Source organism: Rhinatrema bivittatum, chromosome 1 (assembly GCF_901001135.1).
Source record: "Rhinatrema bivittatum chromosome 1, aRhiBiv1.1, whole genome shotgun sequence".
Lineage (NCBI taxonomy): Eukaryota > Metazoa > Chordata > Amphibia > Gymnophiona > Rhinatrematidae > Rhinatrema > Rhinatrema bivittatum.
Window position 1 is genome coordinate 591,943,739 of NC_042615.1, and position 13,311 is coordinate 591,957,049.

Below are 13,311 nucleotides of genomic sequence, written 5' to 3' on the forward strand. Positions count from 1 at the left end.
GTGACTGGACACATTTTAGCTGGGTAAATCATTAGCCAGCTAAAACGTACCTGGATACAAACAAAATAGAGGAATTCCGGGGAAGGGCTTAAATTCAGCTGAGTGGTGCTGAAATTTAGAACTACCTGGATGTTTATCTGGAAAAGTGGCTGTGATCCAGAGCAGGTCCAAAGTTATCTGGCAATGTTTACCTGGATAACTTTAAACCTAACCGGCTATAGTCACATTTGAACAATTAAGTAAGAAAAAAACAGAAAAGCAGACAAGGTAACACAATTTACCCCCACATACCCCCAAAATTATTCTAAAAACCTTTTTGGTGCATAGTGAGCCGGGAGGAGATAATCTTACTGCATTCCTAGCTGCGTCCAGTCTTGCTATAAAATGCTGGCAGTGTATGCTACCAACATGCCTTTCGGTCTTACCTGACAGCAACATTGATAGTCTACGCTGCCTGTGTTGCTATCAGAGCAATGCTGGGAGCATGGTGAGGCTCTACTGACCCCTGGCTTGGGTTTGGGGGAGATTGGGGTGGGGAGCAGGAGAGGGCTTGGAGCCAGCTGTCTCACTTCCGTATCAGGAGTGGGGAGAGCCTCAAATTGCTATGGCTGCAACATAGTGTTAATAATTTTGGAGGTTGGGAGGGGATTGGGTGACATTTTAATTTTGGACGGGTGGGGGATCGGGCCTGCTTTGCTGCTTTTTATTTATTTTTTTTTAACTTAACTGGCTATATTTGAATATAGCTGGTTGGTTTAGCAGAATTGTATTCAGTGGGATAACTTTACCGCTTGCTATCCTGCTGAAATATGGACCTCCATGTTATTAAGTTGGCTGTTCTGAAAGCTAGGATCTCTGTTCAAGTATTGCTTGGTATTGGTCCAGTGCTTACAGTGAGCCACATGATTTAATAATCTCTCAGTGATACTCTGTGATTATTAGGTCAAGTACTATCTCGCCACGATGGGGCTCCTCAGCTAGCTGCCTAAGAAACACCTCTTGCAAGGATTTCAATATTATCCTAGTTCTCACATCTGTTATATTTCAGTCCCTCAGTACAGAATCTTTCCTTTTGCATGCTGTCTGTTTTTTTTGGATGACTTCTTTTGTGTCCATATCTGCACTTCCTCTTGTGATGGCAATTTGTATGTCATGGGGTCCATATTTAAAGCATTTCTCCGGCTAAGTTTGAAGCTTAGCGTTTAACATCCAGATGGCAAACAGCAGATTTTGAGAATCCTGCTGGCTTCACCTTCCTCCCTCCCCCGATATATCCGGTGGAAGGAGGAAGGTTATCTGGCTAAAAAAAAAATGTCTTAGCCGGATAAGTTAGGGGCGGACTGGGGCAGAGCAGTGATGTCCGGGTAACATTGCCAGATAACACTGATATTCAGCATTACCTGGCTAACAGCTAGATAACTATAGAACTACCTCAGAGCAGAGGTCGGGAGGTAACACTATGGAGTGGCTTGCTTCATAACTCTCTGATAGTTTCCTTCTCACTTTTATTGCAAAAGACCTATCTGGATTGACTGAAGTTAGAAGTGGTATCCCTTGGGGGGTCTTCATTATGTTCACTTCTTACAAGTCTTTTCATGCTGCTGCTGGGCAGTCCTGTTCAGAGTTGGGGGTTTGGGGATGTTTATCTGTATGCAGATGTCCAGCTGGAGCTACCAGCTGGACATAATCCAGCAGTAACAATGACTTGTCTGAAGAGAGGCCTTGAGGGAATCCCCTGATTGGCTATTAGATAGTTGGTTAGTGTTGACTATATAGACAAAACAGAGGTTGTCTTTATAAATAGTGGGGGAGTCTGTTTGATCCCACGGTTTAACATCAACAAGACAGCTGTGTACTGTGTGGCTAAAGTGAAAAATCTGGGGATTTTGCTGAATGTTCCTTTTGCGACGGATACATTTGTGTCTGCATTGGAAAAACCTTATTTTAAGCTTAAGCAAGTGCAGAAACTTTGTTCTTTCTTAGGGAGATCAGCTTTTTCAAACGGTGTTAATAATCTCCCTGCTTGATTATGGCAATCGTCTTCTAACAAGGATTCCTGTTAAGCAGATGCAAAGATTAAGTTATTGAGAATATGACAGCAAGGTATTTTTCCTTGGTCCCGTAGGCATAATGCAGCACTGTTGTGGTTTAAATTACATTGGCTTCCAGTGTCGGTAAGCACCAGGTTTAAATTAGGAGTTCTGATTTTTCAGGTTTTGATAGGGAGAAAGGCTGGAGTTCCTTATATATATATATTCAGTTGTACTGTCCAAGGGGGCCGGGTTGCAAATGCTCTTAGTTTGGGAGTTTAAGAACATGAAGTACTGAAGTGAGGCTTTGTCAGTGGCAGGGCCACACTTCTGGAATTCCTTCCCAGCTGGGATGAGATCAGATTGGAAATGGCATTCAGAAAAAAAAACAACCAACTGAAAACTTGATTATTGCATAGTGCTGTTTAAATGGGGCTTCTGGAGTTAAAATTATATGATGTAATGGGTTTACATATTTGTACAGGACTAAGTGTAGGCCTTTGAATGGATAAATGGAGTGTGGTATATTGAGAGCGGAGATGGGATTGTAACAGTTGGTCCAGTTATTTTTATTGTTTTAAGATGTTGTTTATTTTTATTGGATTGTGGTTTTATAGTGTTATACACTACATTGGGTAGGACTCTGGTCCTGGTTTTGTAGTATAACTAATCTGGCTTTTCAATATCATCTGGGCAATTGTGTGGGGAAAAGTGCATTCATAACTTGATTACATGTATATTTTTTCCCACCCTCGTATTAAGTGTTTTGGGATAGAGTCTGCATTTATAGGCAAATTTTGATTTTGGAAAGTATGCATGTAAATGTACTCAAGCCTACTAGCACAAGTGGGAAATGTTTGGAGCAGACTTATGTGCATAAGTCCCCTTTGAAAAATTAGATTAAAGTTTGTGGGTACCTTGTACAGGCAGACTTAAATCCCATGCAGGCTGCTGAAAATGAACCTCTATATGATGCAATTGTTAGGGGTGGGGTTCTCATGGTGAGACCCCCACCCAACACACCAGCTACTCCCTATTCTTAGTGTAACCCTTTTTTGGAAGCCAAAACTGCTTCTTTCTGTGGTCTAAGATATATTGTCAAGTGAAACCCGTATTACCATATTCAGTGACAAAACTATATGCTAAGTACTATGATAACCTCCATATTGGTGAAATAACCTCTTGCCTACACACCCCATCATTTAGAAACTTGCCCCTAGATTCATCAAAATGCAAATACTGTACTTCACTACTCGCGAAGTACCCAGACAGGCATTTACTTATAGAGAGAAAGAGAGAGAGAGATAAGACCTTCATAGTAGTGAACTATTTATATCACTATAGGAGGGCCAGCTAGTAACTCGAGGTGAGGTTTAGGTGATGTTGTAGGGTTTTGGGGCCAGTTTTACATGCAGAGTGAGATGTATGATCAGCACAGGAGACCTCAGTGAAGATTTGACATCATTTGGAGTGAGTAAAATCACACAAAGATGAGATTTCTTCAATGTTCTCTCGCCCTAGCTTGATAGAACCCTGCTAGAGAGTCCATCAAGCTAGGGTGAGAGAACACTGATGAAATCCTCATCTTTGTGTGAGAAGAACACTCAGAGGCCCTTGTAGTTGGTACCAGGAGTATAGGTAATATAAACCAGAGAGAGATTCTAGTTCCCAGAAACCAGGCTACAGTCAGCTCTACATCCATTTCAGGGTAGCTGGCAGGCTAAGAAGGAGGCACCTACTCTTTGCTTCTCCCTATGGGTGGCCATTTAACTTTATTTTATGAGAACTGAAAACATATTATCAAGGACAGATGGGTTCTAGAGGTAATTCAGCAGGGCTGTGCCCTCAAATTGATCACCCATATTCCAGAAGCTTATGTCTAATCCCCTTTTCGGTTAAGCTCAAAGTAGCATACCATTCAAGGAACAATAGAGCAGTTTCTGCAACTGAAAGCAATATTGCCAATCCCCATGTTAAGTCAGAAGAGGAAGGTATTTCATTTATTTTGTGGTACAAAAGAAGGAAGGCACGTTTCACCCGATGTTAGACTTAAAGTATGTTATCAGAGTTATTATGCATACCTAATTTTTGAATGGAAACCTTGATGTTAGCAGTATGGAAGAGAGAATTCATGACCTCCCTAGATCTAGCTGAAGTATATCTATATATTTCTATCAGACGGGTACATCAAAGGCTCGTAATATTGGGAAAGCATTATCAGCTCAGAGCCACGCTGTTTGGCTTGACCATAGCCCTGCGGACTTTCACCAAGGTGATGATAATGGTGGCAAGCTTCCTCAGCAAGGAACGAATTAGTCCACCACCACTATCTGTATGACTGACTAATCAGAGCCAAGCTGAGAAAAGAAAGTATTCAATCCCCACACAATGTCCAGCACCTCTTAGAATCTTTGGGCCACGTTTTCAAGCGTGCGAAAAGCCAAACTCAACCTTCTCAGTCCCTAGAATACTTGGGTGCCAAGTTCAACAAAGTTCATGTTGCAAGAGATAATCACCCATCTGCGGACACAGGTGAGGGAGCTGTTGATGGCTAAGATTTCCAGAGCAAGGCAGTCTCTGCAAGTATTGGGGTCAATGGCAGCAGTGATAGATGTTGCTTTCTGGGTGAAGGCCCTTATAAGCTCCCTGCACAGAGCTTTTCTGTCCCGATGGTCCCCCCCCCCCCCCCCAAGAGGCAAGATTATGAAACAGATTGCTCCATACTATGGGGGAACAGGAACAGTCTTTGGTTATGGCTGCTTGAAGCTAACTTAAGAAAAGGAATAGATCTGAATCCACCAGAATGGATCATGGTGGGGTTGGATGCCAGCCTGCAGGGCTGGGAAGCCCACTTTCAAAGCAAGTAGCTCAGGGTCATTGATCATCGTGGGAAGCATGCAGTAGTCTTGTTCTTACTCCTTCTGAAGGAGATGGAGAATATGCTGATCTCATCTTGAAAGCCTTCAACCAGAAAATCATACAAGTTCTCAAGTGGAAAAGGTTCTTGACTTTGTGTGGAACAGCCAGCTGGATCACGTCTCCTGTGGCCAGAGGGATGGACTTCAGTATCTATTCTGGCTCTATCACCTCTTCAATCAAAGTTCATCTCAGTGCCATTATGGTATATCACCAGTAGGTGGAAGGGACTCTGTTTTCTCTCCACCGGTTGGTATTAAAATTCATGAAGGGCATTCCAAAACTCAGGTCAATAAATTTCCCAGTGCTTCAAACCTCAGTGTTAGTCCTGGTTCAACTCTTGAAACCTTCTTTCAAACTTCTCAAGTCGGTGAGCTTGTAGTTTCTCACATGGAAAGTATTTCTCTTGGATGTCACTTCATTATGAAGAGAAGGCGAATTACAGGCTCTGGTTTCTCCACATTGTCAGTTTTTTTCATAGTTGAATAGTTCCCTCAGGGGTATCCATTCTGTGTCATTCTCAAAATGCAAATTTGTCCTGCTCACCCCTTTGTAGTACTGCTTTCAAAGATGCTGAACAGATGTGGTTTTATTCCTTCACAGCAGGAGAGTTTGAAAGCTATGAGGCAGAGTTCTCAGGCAATCTGACCAATACAGTTGGTCTCTCCTTGATTCTGACTGCTCTCTATCACATTGTGTGTCTTCCATGGGGCCTGTGAAAACAAAGGAATGGCTGTAGATACAAACCTGTGAAGGATTGCATTAAAATTCATCCTGAGAAGAGGGAGAGACCCAGAGCAGAAGAAGATTCAAGAGCTGGAGAAAGGGGCAGAATGGGAGTTGCTATTGGGGAAGAGGAAAAGGGCCTTAGGAAGAAGAGAGGCGGTAGATATGAGAAGAGAGAAAGGGATGGATATTGAATATAAGCTGTGGGAAAAATCTGGGGCAAGGAATAGAAGAATGAAGATCAAGAGTGGATAAGTAGGTAGGCTTTTAGTAAGGAAAAGATCATATAGGGAAGAGCATTCTTCTGCAATGCTTTCAAAGGTTTATGGCTATAGCTATTCTGTTGCTACAAAACAACCACAGGATGCAGGAAATACTGGCAGCCTCATTTCAGAATCATGGCAACTGTCCTGCAGTAGCACTGTAAAAATGATTTGTGGCTTTAAAAGCACAATCCTGATAATTCTATTTCGGTAAATTAGGGACCCTGATTAATACCCAGTTGTAGTTAGCATTTGGTTTATTTATCTTAAAAGGAAAAGGAACTTAAGTTTCATAGACTGTTGTTAAATTTTGCTTTCTTTATATTATGTAAAATCTTTTTTTAGAATATTATGAGATCCATTTTCACTTGCTGTGCAGCTCAGCTAGTTAGCTGGATAATTTTAGCTGGTTAACTAGTAGGGCATATTCAGAGGCGCAGTTATGCCACTGAATAATATACCCATCTATCTTAAAAATAGCCAGATAAGTTTATCTGGCTATCTTTAGGATAGGTCCGTGACCTTATCAGAGTTAGCTAGATAAGTTATTCATCTAAATGGCTTTTGAATATAGAACTCTGTGTTGCATATTGTTTAGATTGCAAAATTAGAACTGATGATTGACATCTTACAATATAATCTTTTTCCAGTGACCTCATTAGCAATTAATGTTGTATTATATTTAGCACTGCATTTTTGTTCCCTAGGTAGCCAGGTCTCAGAAGTGTACTAAACAGCTATGGAAGCTCTTTAGGTATTAGGTCAATCAGATGGTTTGGTGGATCTCAGTTGTTATATTAACTCGCTGGGGACATTCCTCTTGATAATTGCATGCAGCACTTGTAATATTATTTAAAAGATGGCAGTGCACTCTGACATTGGTGTTTTTCCACTTGGCTTCTTTTATTTACAAAGTTCATAATTGGGTTTGCAGTAAACAGTATGAGATCTACATTGCATAAGCCGGGGAGTGGGAAGGTTATCTGGGTAAAGTTACCTGAATATACAGAGGAACATAAGTGGATACACATTCTGCTGAATAATATCTGACTAAAGCTAAAGTTATTCAGATAATTTTAAGACAGTGCTCTGGCACTACCAGACTTACCCAGATAACTTTATCCAGATAGCACTGAATATCGGTGCCAACCAGCTACAGTTAAGTCTTGCCTCCAGAATGCCTTATCACTATTTCTTTATCTGGCTACATTTTGTGCAGGTAATGAGTTACCTAAACAAAATTTAAATGGAAATTGCAGGAAAAGTTTTAAAACAATGATTTATCCAGATAACTCCCGAAGTCGATATTCAGCTGTTGAGCGGCTCGGTAAGTTAGCCGGATACACTTTATTTGGCTAATTTAACCAGAATATTCAGTGCTGCTAAATATATCAGGCTATTTTAAAGTTAGCCAGATAAGTATATTCGGCTGACTTTAGCACATCCCTACACGTGACCAGAGTTAGCTGGTTAGGTTAACCAGCTAACTCCGCTCCTTCCTAGAATGCCTCCCACCTGTCCATGGAACACTCCCAACTTATCCAGGTATATTCTAGCCAGATAACTCATTATCTGGCTAGAATATAGCCGGATAAGTCTTTTAATATTGCGGCTAAGCCATTTAGATGGATAGCTTTTCAGTTAGCCGTCTAAATGGCTTTTGAATATCTGCTTCCCCAGAGTTACCCAGACAAAACTTTGGAATGTGAGCCTCCTATCAGACACAATCAGACACTTTAGCTGATTGTGTCTTTCATCTGTTTTCAGATGGCTGCAGGAAAATATCACAAAACCAATGAATTCAATAGATATTCATTCCCACATAGTTATTGCTTAAGTTCTCTTTTTTTTCCTTTGCTTGAACTTCTTCTGCACAGGGTATCTTGCTTTGACACGCAGACTCGTTTTGATGTCCTAATAGGCTGTGGAATCCCTTTTTCCACCACTGATTAGGAAAAATACTGGATTTCCAGCAGAAATGCTTTTCTGACTCCATTTATTATCTTGGGCAGTATGGCCACCCCTTCACCCTACACTACAGCTACCTGGGGGCAGGGGAGAATTTGTCACCATTAAGCAGTTGGGTCACTTCCCTGGTTCCTTCTCCTAAGCAATTTCCTTTCTTCTCCCAAAGGATATTGTGGCCCTCTTCCTTGTCAGGCCTTTTACTCAAGATCATACAAGACTATGGGGCCAATTCAATACCGTGCGCTAACTGCCGCGCATGGCCTAACACGCAATTGGATGCACGTTTTGGACCCACGTCCATAACCCCCGGTCCAATACGGGAATTAGCACGTCCAAGACATGCATCCAAATCTCTGCTTAGCTAATAGCGCTCATCACATGGAAAACCACGTAGATAAGGCTATTAGCTAACCCCCATGATCCAATAAATTTTCTGTGCTGCCAATGAGCCCTTGCAACGTGACAAATTTTACGCCAGCCTGCTATGTTCAAGGGTGCGTTGAAAAAAACCCAAAAATCCTGCTTTCTGAGATTCCTCCTACATAGAATCAAATAAAGCAGTATTTATGAAAAAAAAAAAAATGTGGACGTCCAATACTCACACAAGATACACAGTCCAGGCCGTGAATCTTGTGCGTGTATATGCCGGTAGCAGGAGTAAACGGATGCTCATAGATTGAGCATCCATTTTTCCCAACAGGCTTGACAGCCTGCATGACAGCAGCCTGTCCTGTGCACCCGATTCCGAGGAGGCGCTACGGACGCGTGACCCCTCATTTTAATATTGGATTGGGAGCCCAGGAGAGGTGGCTGGGCACACATTAGGAAAACAAGGGCTCGACAATAAGCGCCTGTTTCCTGCGCACATTTATTGCATCGGCCCCTATATGATTTTGTAACTCATTGACATGAGGCATTTTTTTTCTGGTTCTTCTGTTGCTGTAGCTGGAGCTCATACTCCTCTGCTTAAACCACTGGTAGCTCTGCTGGGGAGTCAGTTGGTTGGTTCTGGCCTTCAGCGTACCACCTTCTCCTTACAAGCAGGCTCCATACTCTCCCCTCGTTCGCTTCCGGAGAGAAGACTCTGGATTTAGTTGTCAGAGCATACCTTTACCGACTTCACGATGGAGCAAAAAACCCAGTTCATTTCCTGTTAGTGAACAGCATCTTAAAAAAAAAAAAAAAATGTAGAATGATTATAAAGACAGAGAACCTGCCCTGTCAACATCAAAATGTATAATTAGACAAATGCCTAAAGAGAAAACCATACTGACCCCTGATGCACTTAACATTTACATAACACATTCCATGACAAACATTAGCTGCTGAGGGGCCTATTTACAGATGCTTTGGTCTTCCTCATTGTTTGAACTTTTCTAGGATTGCCACCATAATGGCAACTTATCTGTGTGCAGGTCTTCCTAGAATGGGTTGTCCTAGGAGCTTATGGTCCCGTATATTAACCCTGCCAATGCAACACATCAAGCACTACATCTGTGGGAAAGATGTCTGGTGTGGTTTGATCCTTTGCAGATGCATTCCTTTAACTAAGCAATTTTCTTTCTAGACACAGGCATCCACATTGCTATCGTTAATTCTTCCTTAAAAGGAACAATGTAACTTTGTTTTCCAGAAACAACTTTTTTTGCAGCTTAAGTCGGGGAGGAAAATTGCATTAATTGTAACTAAAAATTTATTTTTCTTTTCCAGCAATTTGTAGAAATAGTTGCGGTGATGGATTTTGCTCCCGTCCTAACATGTGCACATGCTCCAGTGGACAGATATCACCTACGTGTGGATCAAAATCTAGTAAGTGCTTCTCCTAGGCATGCTTGCTGAGCTTTTTTTTTTTTTAAATCTCTAATGATTCTTTGGAATTTTTTTCAAATGTGGAACAAATAATTGCAATTTACTGCTAGATATTAAGCAGCAGGACCATTGATTGAAATCCTTTTACCAGAAGCAAAATATTTGCATCCCCATAAACTTACAGCTGCTAGTGGACATGCAGAATTGTGAAATATAAACAAGAGTTTAGGCTATAATAGTACAGTTTGCATACATTTGTATAACCAGACCTCAACACATTTTCTTGGGCTCTAGGAGCCAGAGGCTGAGAAGGTTTTCACCCTCCCCATTGTTGCCACTGAAGTCAGAGTTGGGATGAGATGGTGGCACGGGATGTCTCCCCTCTAAAACCTGCCACAGCTCCTTTAGGGTCTATTTTACTAATGCTGTTCTTTCATTTTGCATCTGAGAAAAAATGGCTCAGTACATCAAGTCCTTTATGCTCTGCAGCTTCACCTATTGCCCAAGCCTTGGTTCTTCCGCTTCCCTCTGTCTCTCTCTCTCTCTGCTCCCCCATCCTGGCTCCAGCAGAGTCTTCTTTCTTACTCTCTCTCTCTGTGCCCCCTCCACCCTATCTTCAGTCTCTTTTTCTCTCTCTCGGTTCCCAGGCCTCACCCTCACCAGTTATCTCTGCAAGCTCCAACTGGAGCAGAAGAAATGGAGAAATGTGAAATTATTCAAAGACATAGACAATTGACCATAGACATGAGGAAATTAAAAACAAGCTATTAAACAGTTGCATTCCCCCCCCCCCCCCCCCCTCCCCTGGCCAACTTGAGCCAACCACTTTCCTTCCTCATCTCAGCTGTGGAGGCAGGCCACCACAGCTGATTTGTTACAGGTCCAACATTGCGTGGTTCTCGGCGAGTGAACCACGTGGATGCCTGAAACCCTGCCTTGGCGTGTGGTGCCAAGTCTTGTGAGCTTGCACCTGAAGAGAACAGCTGTTTGGGAGCAGTGGCAATGAGGAAGGATATTTGGGGGGGGGCGGGGGGAATCAGTAAAATACCAGGCACCCACTGCTAAATTTATAGGCCTTATGGTGACCAGATGTTTGGGATTTGTCTCATCCTTGCATTACCAGCAACACAAAAAGGAATAAGAAACAATTTCTGTATCCCTTTTGAATTTTTTATGCTGGTGTCATTACAATGTGCTCATATGCCATGCCACTGGCTATGTAGCGATGGCTATGTAGCGATACCAGTATGTAATCTTGAACTTAAAACAACTCCAAGTCCATCTCCAAGACTCTGAATCGTTGGCAATATTTTTTCAAGGTAATCTATATGCAAATAAAAACACTTATCTGTTAAAATGTAACAGATAAGGAAAGCATAGTATAGATGTGATAGTTATCCTGAATACGTTTCTGCTCCCTCCAAACGCCCGACTCCGCAGTGTTTTGGCAGTGACTCCTGCCTGCGTCAGGGACTTTGTGCAAGTCTATCACATTCTGTAAAACACAAATAATAATTGTTATCCAAGTAAAGACTCAGGAATCGGATGAATAAATAAAAATCTGCAAACTTACCACATTCAGAGCTTGTCTCGCATCTCAAAATGACAAGCACGCACGTGCATTGAATAATACTCATATTGAACAACAAAACCACCAATCAGTATGGTTCGAACACAGCAGTCAACCCCATTCTTAATTAGAAATACATTTCAAAAACTATACCAAAAAACTGCCCATTATCCTTCTTGTAATTTTTATATAGTTTAATTTTTTTAATTAGTTCATTTTCAATTAACACAGTTTTCTTAATTGCAGAATGCAATGTCAGTTGTGCCTTTTTCTATTGTCACTTTCCATTAATGCTATGCCACAGCAGCTGGAAGGTAGTAATCTATGCTTTTGTTTCCTTGCAGTCCAACAGTGCAATATCAGATGTATGAATGGTGGAACTTGCATTGAGGATCAGTGTCAGTGCCAAAAAGGATACATGGGAATGCACTGTGGACAGCGTAAGCCTTTTTCTCTATCTTGTTTGTAATGCCTCTTGTTATCAGTATCGTAGTCTCATTATCAGTGATATTTTTCTGCCTGGCAGATTCTTCTTACTCCATTTGTGCATCCAACTCAATTTGAACTTGCCCCAACTGAACCTACTGCGCTTTAAACTTTCATTTGCAGCTACCCAGGCTTTTACCTCCATCTGTACTTTCCTCTTGTCCTCCACACTAACTCGGCCAAGGCAGTGGCAGTCCTTTCACTGAGATGCACAGACTGCACATTCCTGTAAAACCCGGCATCTGTTCATGCTAGCTGTAGGTAGTAGGTGTCGCTATTGAATGATGGCTGGGACTGCGTGCCAGCTGGTTGTTGTGAACACTGCCTCTGTAGAATCCAAGGCTCAAAAGAACATAAGAAATTGCCATGCTGGGTCAGACCAAGGGTCCATCAAGCCCAGCATCCTGTTTCCAACAGAGGCCAAAACCAGGCCACAAGAACCTGGCAATTACCCAAACACTAAGAAGATCCCATGCTACTGATGCAATTAATAGCAGTGGCTACTCCCTAAGTAAAATTGATTAATAGCCATTAATGGACTTCTCCTCCAAGAACTTATCCAAACCTTTTTTGAACCCAGCTACACTAACTGCACTAACCACATCCTCTGGCAACAAATTCCAGAGCTTTATTGTGCGTTGAATGAAAAATAATTTTCTCCAGTTAGTCTTAAATGTGCTACTTGCTAACTTCATGGAATGCCCCCTAGTCCTTCTATTATTCGAAAGTGTAAATAACAGAGTCACATCTACTCGTTCAAGACCTTCGTGATCTCTCGTGATCTTAAAGACCTCTATCATATCCCCCCTCAGCCGTCTCTTCTCCAAGCTGAACAGCCCTAACCTCTTCAGCCTTTCCTCATAGGGGAGTTGATCCATCCCCTTTATCATTTTGGTTGCCCTTCTCTGTACCTTCTCCATCGCAACTATATCTTTTTTGAGATGCGGCGACCAGAATTGTACACAGTATTCAAGGTGCGGTCTCACCATGGAGCGATACAGAGGAATTATGACATTTTCCATTCTATTAACCATTCCCTTCCTAATAATTCTTAACATTCTATTTGCTTTTTTGACTGCCGCAGCACACTGAGCCGACGATTTTAGAGTATTATCCACTATGATGCCTAGATCTTTTTCCTGGGACGTAGCTCCTAATATGGAACCTAACATCGTGTAACTACAGCAAGGGTTATTTTTCCCTATATGCAACACCTTGCAATTCTCCACATTAAATTTCATTTGCCATTTGGATGCCCAATCTTCCAGTCTTGCAAGGTCCTCCTGTAATGTATCACAGTCTGCTTGTGATTTAACTACTCTGAATAATTTTGTATCATCCGCAAATTTGATAACCTCACTCGTCATATTCCTTTCTAGATCATTTATATATATATTGAAAAGCACCGGTCCAAGTATGGATCCCTGAGGCACTCCACTGTTTACCCTTTTCCACTGAGAAAATTGACCATTTAATCCTACTCTCTCTTTCCTGTCTTTTAACCAGTTTGTAATCCACGAAAGGACATCACCTCCTATCCCAT

The 13,311-nt window shown here is 41.8% G+C and overlaps 1 protein-coding gene across 1 annotated transcript in view; it reads left to right on the forward strand.

Annotated features, from left to right (window-relative positions):
* The window catches only part of FBN2 (fibrillin 2), a 596,571-nt gene that overhangs the window by 32,286 nt on the left and 550,974 nt on the right, over positions 1-13,311 (forward strand). The window contains exons 3-4 of the mRNA XM_029619106.1: positions 9,614-9,712; positions 11,627-11,722. Coding sequence (XP_029474966.1) covers positions 9,614-9,712; positions 11,627-11,722 — 195 coding nt within the window. The remainder of the gene's footprint in view (positions 1-9,613; positions 9,713-11,626; positions 11,723-13,311) is intronic.